We start from the raw sequence: 14,141 nt of genomic DNA, 5'->3' as shown, positions 1-14,141 counted from the left end.
AAACTAAATGAAAACGCATGGCGCACTGCGGAATAAGCACGTAAGTCTGTGTTAATCACTTTATAAAAAATAATGATTAGACTTTTGAAAAACCGGGACGTCTGGTCACCCTAATGTCTTACATAGCTAATAAACCAGATCGCCCTTTTTCGTACAGATACAATATCGATGTGGAGGAATCCACCACAGTCATTATATTAGTATAGTATAATTTGTGTAACAACATGGTTGTGATTGTATGGCTGCCGCTGTCACAACTTTCCACTCCCCCAAAAGGGGATTACCAAGCGGAACAGGAAGTGAAATAAACTTTATTCTGAGATAATGCTTTTGTCAACATGAAGATTGGGAAGGACCAAAGCGAAATGGAAAGTATCTAAAGTTGTTCTGAAAATTACCTACTTGTCATATCGTAACTGCAACACAAAGGGCCTAACACAAGAGAAGTCTCCAGTTATGTCGAAAATACTGGTTGCGAGTGTTTGTGCCCTTTTCTTGTGTGTACAGGTAAATATTACGGTTTCTGTTTTTGTAATTGATTACGTTTATAAAAATAATAACCGAGTGTTGTCCGTCGGACAGTTGTTTTGATTTATAAATGTACCCATACATATTGTACTTGTCTTTTAATTAAAAGGTTATGCTACATCGTGTATTAGTATTACAGTAACGCCACGACACTGAGTGTACTCAACGGGTGGAATGCAGTGAACTTATTCTTAAACGGTTACATCTACCATTTTAAATCTACCATTTTAGCCTACGTATTGCGTATTATTATGACAACTGTCCTAACATTTTAAAGACGCATTGTAAAGCTATGCTTTGCTGTTTGTGTAATCATCGAATTAGTTTGTTCTGAGTCTCCTAAACGAAAACAACATCCATCTCATTTTTCTGTAAAAGCATATTGTACGGTAAAAAAAATAAAACGGGAACCAGATAGACAATTAGTGCATAAACCTTCTCCCCTTAATCTGTAGGTAAATGCTCAAGAAGCAATCTTGCATGCATTTGGACCCTCCGCTGAAAATGAATATTGCATTGTTTTCAATTCTTCCTGGACACCTCTTCCACCGTCTCTTGATAACGCCGTAAGTACTCCAAAGTGCATGTGTTTTTCCCTTTATGTTTCACAGTAAAAAAAAAAACTAATTCTGTATAGTTTAGTGACCTAAAGGCACTAGAAGAACGTTGTGCGCATGAACTGTAAACTTACCTTAAATCGAAAATGACATTTGAGCATAGTTGCTGAAAGAGATTCTTTGAAGCTAGTAGGTTAAGCGTCCTTAATTCTGCCAGACAAGCTGGGCAAGTTTCAGTTCTACTCTTCCTTCTAATGTTATTAAAGCTGCAGTCCCTCTCTATTCTATGATTCTCTAGGTAAAGTTTGTGTGCATCCTTTAAGTCATTTTACAAAGCTACCACTGCAAATATCTCAAAGTTTTAGATACTGACTTCACAGAAATCTCTGTTACCAGTTTCTTTTTCTTTTTTTTTTTTTTTACAGACACAGTACCAGTTGGTTAACTTGACCTCAAGTGTGCTGTGCCATAAAACTGATCTTCCTCCTGCGGGTCTGAATGGAAAGGCGGTGGTGGTAATGAGAGGAAACTGTTCTTTTGAAGAGAAAGCCTTGATTGCCCAGTCCAGTGGAGCCAGAGCTATACTGATTGCCAGCAAAACCAGTCTGGTAAGCCCAAACTACAGTCATTGTGCCACTGCATGAACCTGGCAACCTTAAAGCTGAAGGAAACCCAAAAGCAAGTAGATTTAAGAATAAGGTTTACCTTAAAAAAAAAAAAAAAAAAACCCAACTCTGTACTGACCAAAGCCCTAGCTAGTATGAATATTACTGCAGCTGTGTGTGTGTGTGTGTGTAAAATATATATATATATATATATATATATATATATATATATATATATATATATAATATGTATGTATTTTTTGATAACAGGAACTCTGAATGTGAGTTTATGTCTTCTGTACTTTCCTTTCCCATGCAGTATATTCGCAGATAATACCAGTACACCACTACATAGGTTTAATATTCAAGTATTGCTGTGGTAAATGTGTATTTCTGCTGTTCCAGACCACACCCTCCGCAATCAACACTGACAAGGGACTGAACATCCTGGTTGCCCTTGTCAGATACAAAGATGTGTTGAATATGCAGGAGGTAACTATCAGAAACTAATATTATACACTTATTTTTCACACAATAGCAATGTGCTGTGAAACACCCATTTACAAATCTAAAACAGTAAGACACAACTTCAGACTACTCACAAGCTGAAGAGGGTAGCTGTGTATTCTAAAATGATGCATTAATGGGCATTATGAGTTAATAATGCATTTTATTTGGTTTAAACCTTATTAATAAATAGTTTCTTCAAGTACAAAACCAAAGCCTTAGTTTTTATTTTTCTTAAGTATGTGATTTTTTTTCTTCTTAGGCTTTTAAGGACAGTATATCAGTGAAACTTTATGCACCACCTGCAGCTCTGTTTGACTACAGTATTTTGGTTATATTATTTATCTCCGTGTTCACTCTTGCTCTGGGAGGCTATTGGAGTGGCGCTGCAGAACAGTAAGTTTTGGACTCTGTTATTCCATCTATTAACCACATTGTTTTGTAAGTTAGACGTCTGTGCACTCTATTTAGGAAGCAGAACCTGTTGACTGTTCAGTTTGTTTATGTTGCTCCAGGGCACCTTGGGAATCAAATATTTGCCACAGAGGTGGGCATAGGGGGCACCAGATATGCATCTTAATTACAGTCATGTGATGCATTTAGTGACTTCATATCTAAATATATATAAATATGCACAATTTGAAACACAAATGTAACATCTAGAACTAATAGGACATGTATCTGTTCAATTTGCAGGCAGGAAATAAACTTCGCAGTGCAAGGAGGAAGGAGGAAAGCTGAGAGCAGTGATGAGATCCATTTCACTCCACTGAAAGTGGTGATCTTTGTGCTTGGGATGTGCGGGATTTTGGTTTTACTTTACTTTTTCTACAAGTGGCTAGGTAAAGAAGAACGTTGTCATTCATAATCGAAATGTGAAACTTGTGCTTTGATATATATATTTTTTTTGTCCATACAGTCCAGTCATTGAAACTCAGTCTTATACTGCAATTTCACTAAGCGACTATTGATCTCTTTTCTGTCATCTTATCTAATCCCTGGCGATTGGATATACAAATGGGAAGTCGGTCATGTCCATTTGCTATTCAGATTCTGTTCAAATAACAATAATCTGAATAGCATATATTATGTTTTTTCATTCTAATACTGAAAGTGTATGTGTGTGTGTTTTTAATATAGACACCTGTCTTCCATGTGTTTTGTCTTTCAGTGTATGTTATGATTGCTATGTTTTGCATTGCCTCTGCAATGGCTGTGTATGGCTGTCTGGCTGCACTGGTACAGATGATACCATGTGGCAGATGCAGGTGAGTAGTTTTCATTTTGTACAGTTCAAATTCCAGCAAGAAGTATTGATGGTACAATAAACCTGACAAATACCTGATCTAAGTGGTCTCCAGATGATTTGTCCCTTTGGTGATCACTTGATTCGGGTTTTCTAGTCAAATCGAATGAATTGTGTGGGGTTTTACTGGGAGGGAGTATTGACAGAAATAAATACCTACTGTTTTTTTTTTTTGGTTTTTTTTTTTGCAGCTTTTCCTTCCGGGACAAAACCGTTGAAATTCGATTCTTCTTTCTTGCTGCATTTTGCATTGCAGTGTCTGTACTATGGGCAGTTTACCGGAACGAGGACAGGTACTGTGTGCACGAACTCCAAGATCAAGTGAAAACTGAGTCCTACACTATGAGAGATTTGATTATGTGGGCTTTTTATTTATTTTTTTCAGATGGATTTGGATTTTGCAGGACGTGTTGGGAATCGCATTTTGTCTTAATTTTATGAGGGTGTTAAAAATCTCAAGCTTCAAGGTTTGTGATTCAAAATGTTATCCCCTGCTGGTTGCTGGTTATTAAAACTCCCTCTGTCTCTCCTGAAAAAGATCTATTCCATTGAGCTTGAACTTGTATATTCAAAAACATATCTGTGCAGTACTCTTGTGCATCTTAATCGATGCAGAATGAACGAGTCAGGGTTGTGTGAGTCGTGCAAATAGTCTGGAATTCCATTTATTAATTTTCTCATTGAGATTTTCTAGTAAATTAAAAAAAAATGTTAATACCTTGATCTGGGTATGCTTAAGGTAAATAGTACTGTCTGGTAAGATTGGTTGCTGTTCCTCCTAAACCTGTTTCTCAGGTTAATAATTGAGATGTTTGTCGAGCATTCAGTGCCTCTCAAAGGGTTGAGATGAATGTCTGTTGGGTTAGACCCAGAAAAACATACATACCCCAAAACTGCATAAACCACATTTTCATTTCCTTTCAGATCTGCGTTACATTGCTCAGCCTCCTGCTTGTTTACGATGTGTTCTTTGTTTTCATCACTCCCTTTTTCACAAAGGTAGGCACGAGTATTTGTTAATAATAATGTACGGTAAAAGAATATTAAAGTGAGATATGATTGGGACCCTGTATCCTATTTGGAACTGCTTTAGTCTGCAAAGACTGGCCTGTCTCATCAGTGGAACTTGTCTGGCCACAGTGCAGTCCAGACTTTAAAGTTTTCTCATTTTCAAATAAAACTACACACAGGTACATATTCCTGTTGAAACTAATTTGAAGAGTAGCTTCACTGTGACCTTTGAACTCATTTGGCCCCACTTGTTTCACACTATTGCTGTAGACCAGGCAGGGCCAGCAAAAGTTGAAAGGTCAGCGCATCATATGATTTTTGATTGGAATAAAAGGAGCTTGCAATTTAAAGTTTTTACAAAGAAAAACGATTAGAAAGTAATACTGGAGGAATGGTTGTAAACAGCATTAATGGTAAAGGGGAGGTGAAAAACAATAAGTTATATCAATAATAATAATACTTAGTAAAATATGATATAATGCATAAAAGCCTTCGTGTTTTATAGAACGGTGAAAGCATTATGGTTCAGGTTGCAGCTGGCCCAGGAGCCACTGGTGAAAAGGTAAGCACTGGAGGCGGTGAGCCTTTGCCTTTTTTTTTCTTTTCTTGAATTAATAGCATGTGCTGTAGGTTTAGAACTGCTTCTTAACTGACTCGGCTGCCCAGTTTGGTGGGCATTTGCTGCTTTCTTTGTTTTGAAATATTAAACAGCTATTGACTTGGGTTTGATCCTAGAGAGGTGGAAACATGGTGGAAGTCCCTGCTGAACCCACAGTTCCCTATGAGAAAGTAAGACCTGTATTTCAGATCTGTTCACTGGGGTTGGTGTGGGTGTATAAATCGCATGTTAGTGAATTGGTTTCTATAAACAAAAAACAATCCTGGTTAGATTAAAATTTAGCAGTGCTCATTTAGCAGGGGAAACGTGGTTGTGAGATAAACTGCTGTCTGCTTTCACTGAGTTTTTAGTAGATCCACATCTAGTCCAAATTTTACTTGCTGCTGGTTTATGATTCTTAAAGTTCCCCAGTCAGAATATTATTTTGCTTGCATTACCCTGCAATGTTTTTTTCACTACAATCTGTAATCTCACTGATGGCTGAGACTCTCAGGTTCAGAATGGATGCTGTCCTTTGGTAGATTCCCTTAATGTTTTATAAAGTGGCATAATCCAGCACAAAAACTCATGCCTTCATTCTTGGTGGTTTATGGATTATAATGACATTTGTAATGTCCTCCACAGCAGGTATTCCTACAAGATAATGCACCTTATTTTCAGACTTGCAGTAACTGCCCCTGCAGTAACTTGTGTAGCAAGAATTTGTCATTAAGTATGGAATGCCTTGATGATCACTAAGAGATGATAATGACCACTTCAGTGTCTCGCTATTATGACATGATTTCTGTTTTTAAAAGACAAAAAAAAAGTGTTTAAAAAAAAAAAAAAAAATCTGCATTTTTAATCTGTGGAATTAAACAATTTGTGGGGCATATTTTGAAAACTTTTGACCAGTTTTTAGTTAACGTCCTGTTTTTTGGGGTTTTTTTGAAAATCAAAGAACTAATTATAATCCAAGCACTGTCGAGTTGTTTGTTTCTAAGTAACGTAAGCATATCATTTGCTCTTTCATTAGTAAACCCTTAATCATAAAGACAATTCCCCATATTGTCTCTATGATCAATATTAGAAATGTGAGATCTGTTCATGTCATGATTCCTCAAAGCGTAGTTTTGTATTTGTAAATAAGTCACAATACCGGGTAATGAATCGCCAACATGTGGGGTTAATAAGAGAAAGTAAAACCTATTCTGTTGACTTCTATAATGTGATGCCTTAATTTACTCCTTCTTAAGGTTACTTCATACTTTTCATTTTGCAAATCTGTTTTTGCTGTGTGTTTTTGTGTTTTAATTTGCATAAATTCAGGTCAGCAGTTTTACATTTTAAATTTGGAATTTAGTGTGTTAGACAACTGTGCTTTTTTAATTTCTTTTTTTTATAACAGCTGCCCATTGTCATGAGAGTTCCCAGGCTTTCATCCCCGACTCAATACCTGTGTGGAATGGAATTTTCTCTTCTTGGATACGGAGATATTATTGTGCCAGGTGGGGTGGCTATTGTATTTGAGTGTTGTATTGTTTCAAACCTGGGAGAAATGCTGTTGGTTTCAATAGGGTTGTACTGTTAGGTACCAAAAAATCCAATTTCTTTTATTTAGTTATTTTATTTTGTAGCTATTGTATTTTAAGTAAGGCTTCAGTAGTGACATTTGTGTATTTTGTTGCCAAAACAGGATTGCTGGTTGCTTATTGCCACAGGTTTGATGTGTGGAACAACAACTCTACAAAGATCTACTACATATCCTGCACAATAGGTACAATATCTACACAGTACACCCCATTGCCAATACTTGTGCAGAACTATCCATGTGTGCTTCGGGTGGATGGGGGGAATGGCAGGTTTAGAAAGATAGATGATCTCTTGGATTTGCTTGTTTGCACAATACATTGATGACGGTTGTCTTTCTCTCTCTCTGTCTTTGTTTTTATTGTTGCAGCCTATGGTGTGGGTATGATAGTGACATTAGTTGTGATGGTCTTGTCAAAGATGGGGCAGCCAGCCCTGCTCTATCTAGTGCCATGCACTCTAGTTACCAGTACTTTGGTTGCCTGGAGACGCAAGGAAATGAAACGGTTTTGGGCAGGAACCATTTACGAGGTGAGTCAAATGTAATGGCTTAAAGCAATGCAAGAGTTGTGTTTTATAAGACAAGGACCTGTATTTGTGGGGTTCTTTCCAGAGTAGGTTCATTTAATAATGACGTTCGAGGACAGGCAGTTCCAACTTATTGTTTGTACTTCCCTAAAACCTATTGAACAGGTTCCATTTCAAGAACTATACACACCTTTTAGTTCAGCCCATGGGAAGGGCTTTGAGCTGTGCCAGGTACAGGAAGCACGTTTTCATGAATCTGTTTTCATACAGTCAGGTTTTTTGCCTAGAACGCAATGTTTGCCATTCCTAACTTTAGCAAGTCCCCTAACACAATGTATGATATTACTAATTGTACCACCTGTGTCTGGTATGCTACTAACTGTAGCAGCTTTCAAAGGGCCAAAAATCAGAGTCTACTTTATCATTTTTGTGTGCTAGTAAGCATTGTTTTAATGGAAAAATTGCTTGATCGTAGCCTGAACTTGTGATAGAATTCATTTGACTTCTTCTATAAGTAAGACCAAAAAAAAAAGTTAGATTTCTAATTTGTACTGCCTTTTTATAAACATTTTCTTTACATGCATCATTCTTTTGTTAAAGTGTGTTGCAGGGCCTTAAGCATGTTCTGAAAGCAATAAGGTGTATCAATAATACACACACACACACACACATATATATATATATATATATATAGATATATATAGATATATATATATATAGATATATATATATATATAGATAGATAGATAGATAGATAGATATAGTATATATTCATATTCAGAGTGTGGGAATTGTTTGGTCAAGTATGTGTTTCGAAAGCCTTTTTAATCTCCATTATTTTTAAAAACTTAAGTGTTTCATACATTGCCAGTTACATTAAAATGCTGTCCAAATACCTTAAATATAAGATGCCTTATGTATAGTGCTGTTACAAATTCAAACGTCCTCTTCTACATTTCATTCAGGTTTTGGACTCTTCAAAGGAACCTTTAATACAAGGTGTGATATTACTTCTGTTCCTGGACGGTGCAGTCTATTGTAACGTAACTCAGGGGTGTCAAACAAGAACCTTCAGGGCGCTTTTAACTGGCTCTTCACAACAGCTTTTCATTCATTTACTGTTTGGTCCACATCACATCAATTAATATCAACCCATAGAAGAGCAGCATGACCCAAAAGAGGCAGACTGAATTCAGAGATTGGATCACAGTGGCCGTTTAGAAATGTGTTGACTGGTTTTCTAGTGTACTAAATGTACATATACACTATAAAGTACACACAGACTAAACAGTGAATATATAATCATTTCTTCCAATATCTAATGACAATGAGGCCCTTTGAAACTTGAACTTGGCACCTCTGACTGATTTGCTGCTGATTCCTTCCACACTTTATTTGTGGGTGCTTGCAATGTTATATTTATTATATTCATTCTTTTCTATTGGTTTCACAGCATATCCTCCTGTCTTTTTAATAAAACCATAAAAGACAGCCAGGAGCATTTATTGCAAATCCTGCAATCATTTTTTGTTTTTGTTTTTTGTTGGCTAGTTAGATCTAGATCATTAATAGATCATTGTGTTGGTTATATAGTTTAAAGTTGTAAATAGTGCCTAAATATTTGCTAATATAATTTATAAACCGTTTCTGTGCTAAACCAGAAGATCGCGCACTTCCAAAAGATTATCTATTGTGTGGCAGGACTGCGGTGTACTGTACCAATCATTTCCCTGTTTGACGGGAAGAATGTTATGTATGACCACTAGAGGGCAGCAAAGGCTCGTGCAACAAAACAAAAAAATGTTGCTTACTTTGATGAATCAAAAGACTTCTAATATAAAAAGCAGTAAAAATGTTCTTGAAATGTTTCACAGAGGACAGATATCTTTGCAGACTAGCCACTATTCATCTTTGGTTGAGAGACATTTATCACAAATATTTGACTGTTTTTTGTCTTGTTCTTCAGCATTGCTATGCTTTACTGATGTTATCGTATTTAAAACATGTGAAAGGTCTTTGCCAAGCTGCAAGCTTCCCTTTGTTCTCATTCAGCTTAATATTGCACTGTTTTACTCCAGCTTCACTAACAGTCTGCTAGATATCATTGTGCTTCTGTCAAAACATTTGCTTATTTTGTTGCCATGTTTAATTTTTGTAGTACCATTAAAGTGTTTGGCTCAAAGGAAAGTTTGATTTAAATAAATAAGTCAGTCTTGAGGACTTTATATAGTGGTTTTAACTCAATTAGGCGAACATTTTGAAAAACCTACCATGAAGCCTGCATTTTGGATTTTGTTTCAGTAACCAGATTTGTTTTTTTTTCCTCTCTTTTTTTATGAAGATGGAGGAGAATCCTATGGCCATATCCAATAATGAAAATGGAGTAATCATGCATCCGGAGGAGTAGCATCGCTATTTATTTTTTTTCTTTACTTGTTTTATGAGTAACGCTTTAAAGTTCAGGTTTCATTAATTAAGATTTAATTTTGAATAGTGCATGAGCAAGTAATTCATTTATATTGAATTCAAAATGAACATGAAACCCCAACCCTGACGAATGGACTGGGGGGTAGTGCTATCCGGAACAGACACATGTATTATTATGTAACTACATGTTGACTGTATCATTCATTTGAATTCCTATTACAGTACTGTACTTTGTATCTCTTGTTAATGCAATATTCAAAATGAATTCCTGTTTAAATAACTAAACCTATTTTAAAGCATTACCTTTTAATGCACTTGAATAGAAGAGTGTTTTTTTTTAAGTGTGAACTGACGTGATTGAACAGTAATAATAATACTACACTTTTGATGGTAGAAAAAAAGCCATTTGTGCCTTGCTCGTTATCTAATACAGTATCTATGCAATTGCTGAAGTGTTAAAGCCCAGTTTTGTCTCTGAAATAACTGTTGAGCAGCAAATCTTTCTGATTTGTCTTCTAATACATTTGACAGTCATCATGTTTAATGTCTGAATCTTCAACACTTGTAATTGTTATTTTATTTAATTTCACCACTAACAGACTGCAATTCTAATAGTGTTCTTTACAAGGGCTAGCGTTTTCTTTTGAAAGCTTATCACACATCTCTGCTGGTGAAACCCGTATATATTTACTGTAGGTCGTTTAACCTTAGATTTAATAAGCATAATACTATGTTTGATGGAACATGACGTGCCCTTTTGTTTGTTTCATTTTTAAATATACTTGAATTGCATTGGATTAGATATTCCTGATTTCTGAGCTCTGTTTTTTGTATTATTCCAAGGAGTACCACATTTGAGCTGCCATTGCTTACTATAAGAATATAATTATATCTGAAAGCCATTTGCCTTTCTTTTGCAATTTACAAATGTAAATATGCAGCTCTGATCAAACTTGTGAATGCTGTTGCTCTTTATATTCTGGTGGAGTTGATTTGTTTTAAATTAAAATTTCAAAATAAATTGGTGTGTGGGTTATTTGTTTCCATTTAAAGCATATTTTAATTTGCCTGGGATGAGGCTTTAATTATGGTGGAGCTGTCCTGATAGCACCTTTAAAGAAGTACCAATTAACACAAAAATGTGCTCAAGGGAATTGATGTTTTAGCATAACACAATTGCAATGATCACAATTTTAGCATGTGTTGTTATTTGGTACTTGTTCAAAGCTGTATATAGTGGTACCATGATTACATTTCCTTCCACTGTTTCTCCACAAGTTGAAGTTTAAACAGTTTCCTTGGACGTTCATCCCATCAGATCCTGATTGTAAAGTAAGTGAATGTTTATGTTGCTGAGTCATCTAATACTGACAATGATTCTGATCTTCTAATACCAAAACTGTATAACTTCTAATATCAAAGCTATATAAATATATTATTATTATAGCAGATTAGTGGTCAGCTATTTTCAGTGGAATTGTCTTTCCTATACCACTCGAGAGGCCTGCAATTCTGATTAGTTATAATTCCTAGACTCTGCAGTGGTGAACGAGTTAAAGAACATGTACAATAAATGGCCACAGCAAGTTTCATTATAACTGGATAATTAACTGTGCAGAGAGATTATGAGGGATTGGCAGAACGCTTAGGGACACACTCTGGTACAAACTCAAGTCTTCCTTTTACTCCGTATTGTGCCAGAGAGCGCTGTGTCAGCTTTCAGCCTGAAGGTGTACTGCAGTTCTGGATCTGATTGGCTTATCACAGGGTCATGCCTCAATCCCAGTGAATGAATGACTTCCTCTAGAAGGTAATCAGAGGCAGCCTCATTAAACTGTGCACTCGTGATTGAACAGGAGAAGGAGTTGACAGCACGGGGTGAGAGGAGGCTGCCAGGCAGTCCAGTGTGAGGCTGTCCTTACGGGAATAATGTTACAGAATAACAGAAAGGTAATAAAGTTGCAGGGACACATAATCATACCCAGTATTACTATGGGAGTACAAGCTGATTCACAATCCTATATCATGACGTAATTGACTGAAGGGAAATTAAAGAACCACAGCGAGGTAAATTATGTCATAAATCAGCTCTATTACCATTATATATAGACAACCAGCAACTGCATATATTTGAAGGTGACTTTTAGGCTGCTGTTGGAGCAAGGTGGCAGTTGCTGTGTAGTGATCATTCTTAACAGGGTTAGGCAGTGCACTAAGTCTGTAATTTCCATTGCAACTGCACTTTTCCATGACTCCCTCCCCTATCACTCAATAACATACATCTGTTTTTACCACAACATAATTACCTTAAATAGGCGATTCCATAAAACTGCAGTGTATTAATATGCAGAGAACGCAAGACTACCAATGATGGTAATAAAATGGATTCGCTGTGGGAAACTGACGCTCTACACTTTTCAGTGTGTTTACAGTGAAATCAATTGTTAGTGGTCACTTGCTTTAATAAAACACTGTTCTTTGTTCCTCAGCCAGCATTTACCAGCTTCAACTGCCTTACATTGTCAATGCCAGACTCACTGTGTAAAATACAGTACAGAGTTCTAGAGGTGCATGGAGGAGATCTCTTGTCTCCCCAGTATCAACACAATAAAACTACCAGCAAGACACAACTTTGTTGCAGGTAGAGTTGGAGCAGCTGCGTTACTGTTTTCTGTTTTTTTTCCTCTGGGGAAACACAGGTCCCCCTATTTAAACCTATTACCAGGTGAACAAAAGAAGATATTCACCTCATCTGACACATTCATTTTGTTGTTAATCTGGGACTCATTTTAAAGAACTAAACAGCGACTAATCTTAATACCACCGAATTTGTAAACGTACTCTATTGCGGACGACAGTACTCTATTGACTTTACCAGACCGGAGAGGGAAAGGGCAACGTACTAGGACCCATGGACCGGTGCCCTTTAACTCCACATTAGCCCGTAATCTCATCAAATGCTTCTAGATGTTGTTTTTGCCCATGTCAGTGTTCAGCCCTGTGCGTTCTTATTTGTGCATGTAATATAATGCATTATTCATCTCATTTATTAAAAACAATGACTGAAAACAGCCTTGGGTGTACTGTTTTTCTTTATGTGTCTGCTTGTATTTAATCACTATGAAACACAAAACTCAGCAACTCATCAACCCTATAATAGGCTTATTACTATCAGTCATGATGACCTACTTTACTGAGGACCAAGCTTATGTATGGCTGTAGAATAGGAATGTTTCTCCAGCTTGCTGGGTACCTATTAAGATGTGTACTGAAGAGTTCAGGTATAACTACAATACATATAATGTGTTAAATGTTTATCAAAAGTGATAGCATTTTTTTAATGGAAACATAGATTTTCTAAAGACAAAGAGGTAGAGGCGATACCTTTTATTGGACTAACTAAATAATAATTAATCACAAGGTTTCAAGATCTCAAAGCTTGTGATTAATTATTGATTTAGTTGGTCCAATAAAAGATATCACATCTCCTTCTCTTTGTCTATCGTCTCTGGACTGATACGGATAGCATTTAATCTAGCAACTAAAATGTATAGTAATTCCTAAGGTAATTCTCATTGTATTAATTCTATATGAACGTAAAACATAATGGCACTGTGTGCAATATGGACATATTAACTTAGATAAAGGAATCTGGATTTTAAAAAAAAACTAAATATGTAGTAAATCTACAACTATTAAATAAAGATTCTGGTTTTAGGATTTAATTTGATATTGACCCTACAAATTGATTTTTTGTTAAAATTGGTGTTAAAAAAGAGATTATTTGTTCAAGTGCCAAAGCCTGATTAAATCTGCTTTAACCCAACAATGTATTTCAGCAGTAAATCCAGGTTTCTTTTTGCCATCATTATCAAACTGGATAATAATAGAAAACATACCAAATTTCTAATTAAATACAGCTCGATGAGGCATATATATATATATATATATATATATATATATATATATATATATATATATATACATTTTTTATTTACTGATAACCAAGGTATTAAAATCTACAGTGAAATGTAAAAATATGTATTTTTACTCTGGTTGAAAAACAAACAGCAAACCCACCACTGAGTGCTAGTGAGACTGTCCCTGCCATACTTGTCTACAGCTGTGTTAGTAAGCAATTAACTGGATACCTAACTGACTTCAAAAAGGTAAGCAAGGTCCTTCAGACAATGATCAAAGCTGGGCGTGAACATTCACATTCTTAATCAAGGCTTAGTAAAAACAATTAACCTGCAATTATATTATCAACAGGATGTAGGACCACCATAGGCAGTCTGTTTCAATGTGACAAGTCTGCAAAGTCTCAATTATTCTGGGGTGTGTATCACCAGTAATCTGCGCAGTCTGGGATGCGGAAAACAACTGCCCACCAAGCACTGCTCGGAGATGCATATTACAGTCATTTGGGGCTAAAACTATAAGGAGTCAACTAAACGTTTTGGCAGTGCCTTCTTCAGTTTACA

The 14,141-nt window shown here is 36.1% G+C and overlaps 1 protein-coding gene across 3 annotated transcripts; it reads left to right on the top strand.

Annotated features, from left to right (window-relative positions):
- Positions 1 to 223: 223 nt before the first annotated feature.
- On the top strand, positions 224 to 10,678 carry LOC117428374 (signal peptide peptidase-like 2A). Of its 3 annotated transcripts, XM_034047270.3 has the most exons (17): positions 224 to 507; positions 984 to 1,094; positions 1,511 to 1,693; positions 2,096 to 2,182; positions 2,460 to 2,593; positions 2,894 to 3,039; positions 3,369 to 3,465; positions 3,695 to 3,796; positions 3,889 to 3,970; positions 4,428 to 4,502; positions 5,020 to 5,076; positions 5,250 to 5,303; positions 6,521 to 6,620; positions 6,809 to 6,889; positions 7,073 to 7,233; positions 8,196 to 8,229; positions 9,572 to 10,678. In XM_034047270.3, the coding sequence occupies exons 1-17, from the start codon at positions 457 to 459 to the stop codon at positions 9,601 to 9,603; spliced, it is 1,587 nt and encodes a 528-aa protein (XP_033903161.2). In that variant the 5' UTR covers positions 224 to 456; the 3' UTR covers positions 9,604 to 10,678. The 3 variants fall into 3 exon arrangements, with proteins under 3 accessions (XP_033903161.2, XP_033903162.3, XP_033903165.2); XM_034047271.3 differs by lacking the exon at positions 8,196 to 8,229; XM_034047274.3 differs by lacking the exon at positions 5,250 to 5,303 and having other exon boundaries at positions 225 to 507.
- The last annotated feature ends 3,463 nt before the right edge of the window (positions 10,679 to 14,141 follow it).

This window comes from Acipenser ruthenus, chromosome 21 (genome assembly GCF_902713425.1).
Source record: "Acipenser ruthenus chromosome 21, fAciRut3.2 maternal haplotype, whole genome shotgun sequence".
Lineage (NCBI taxonomy): Eukaryota > Metazoa > Chordata > Actinopteri > Acipenseriformes > Acipenseridae > Acipenser > Acipenser ruthenus.
This window is presented reverse-complemented; position numbering and strand designations above follow the sequence as displayed.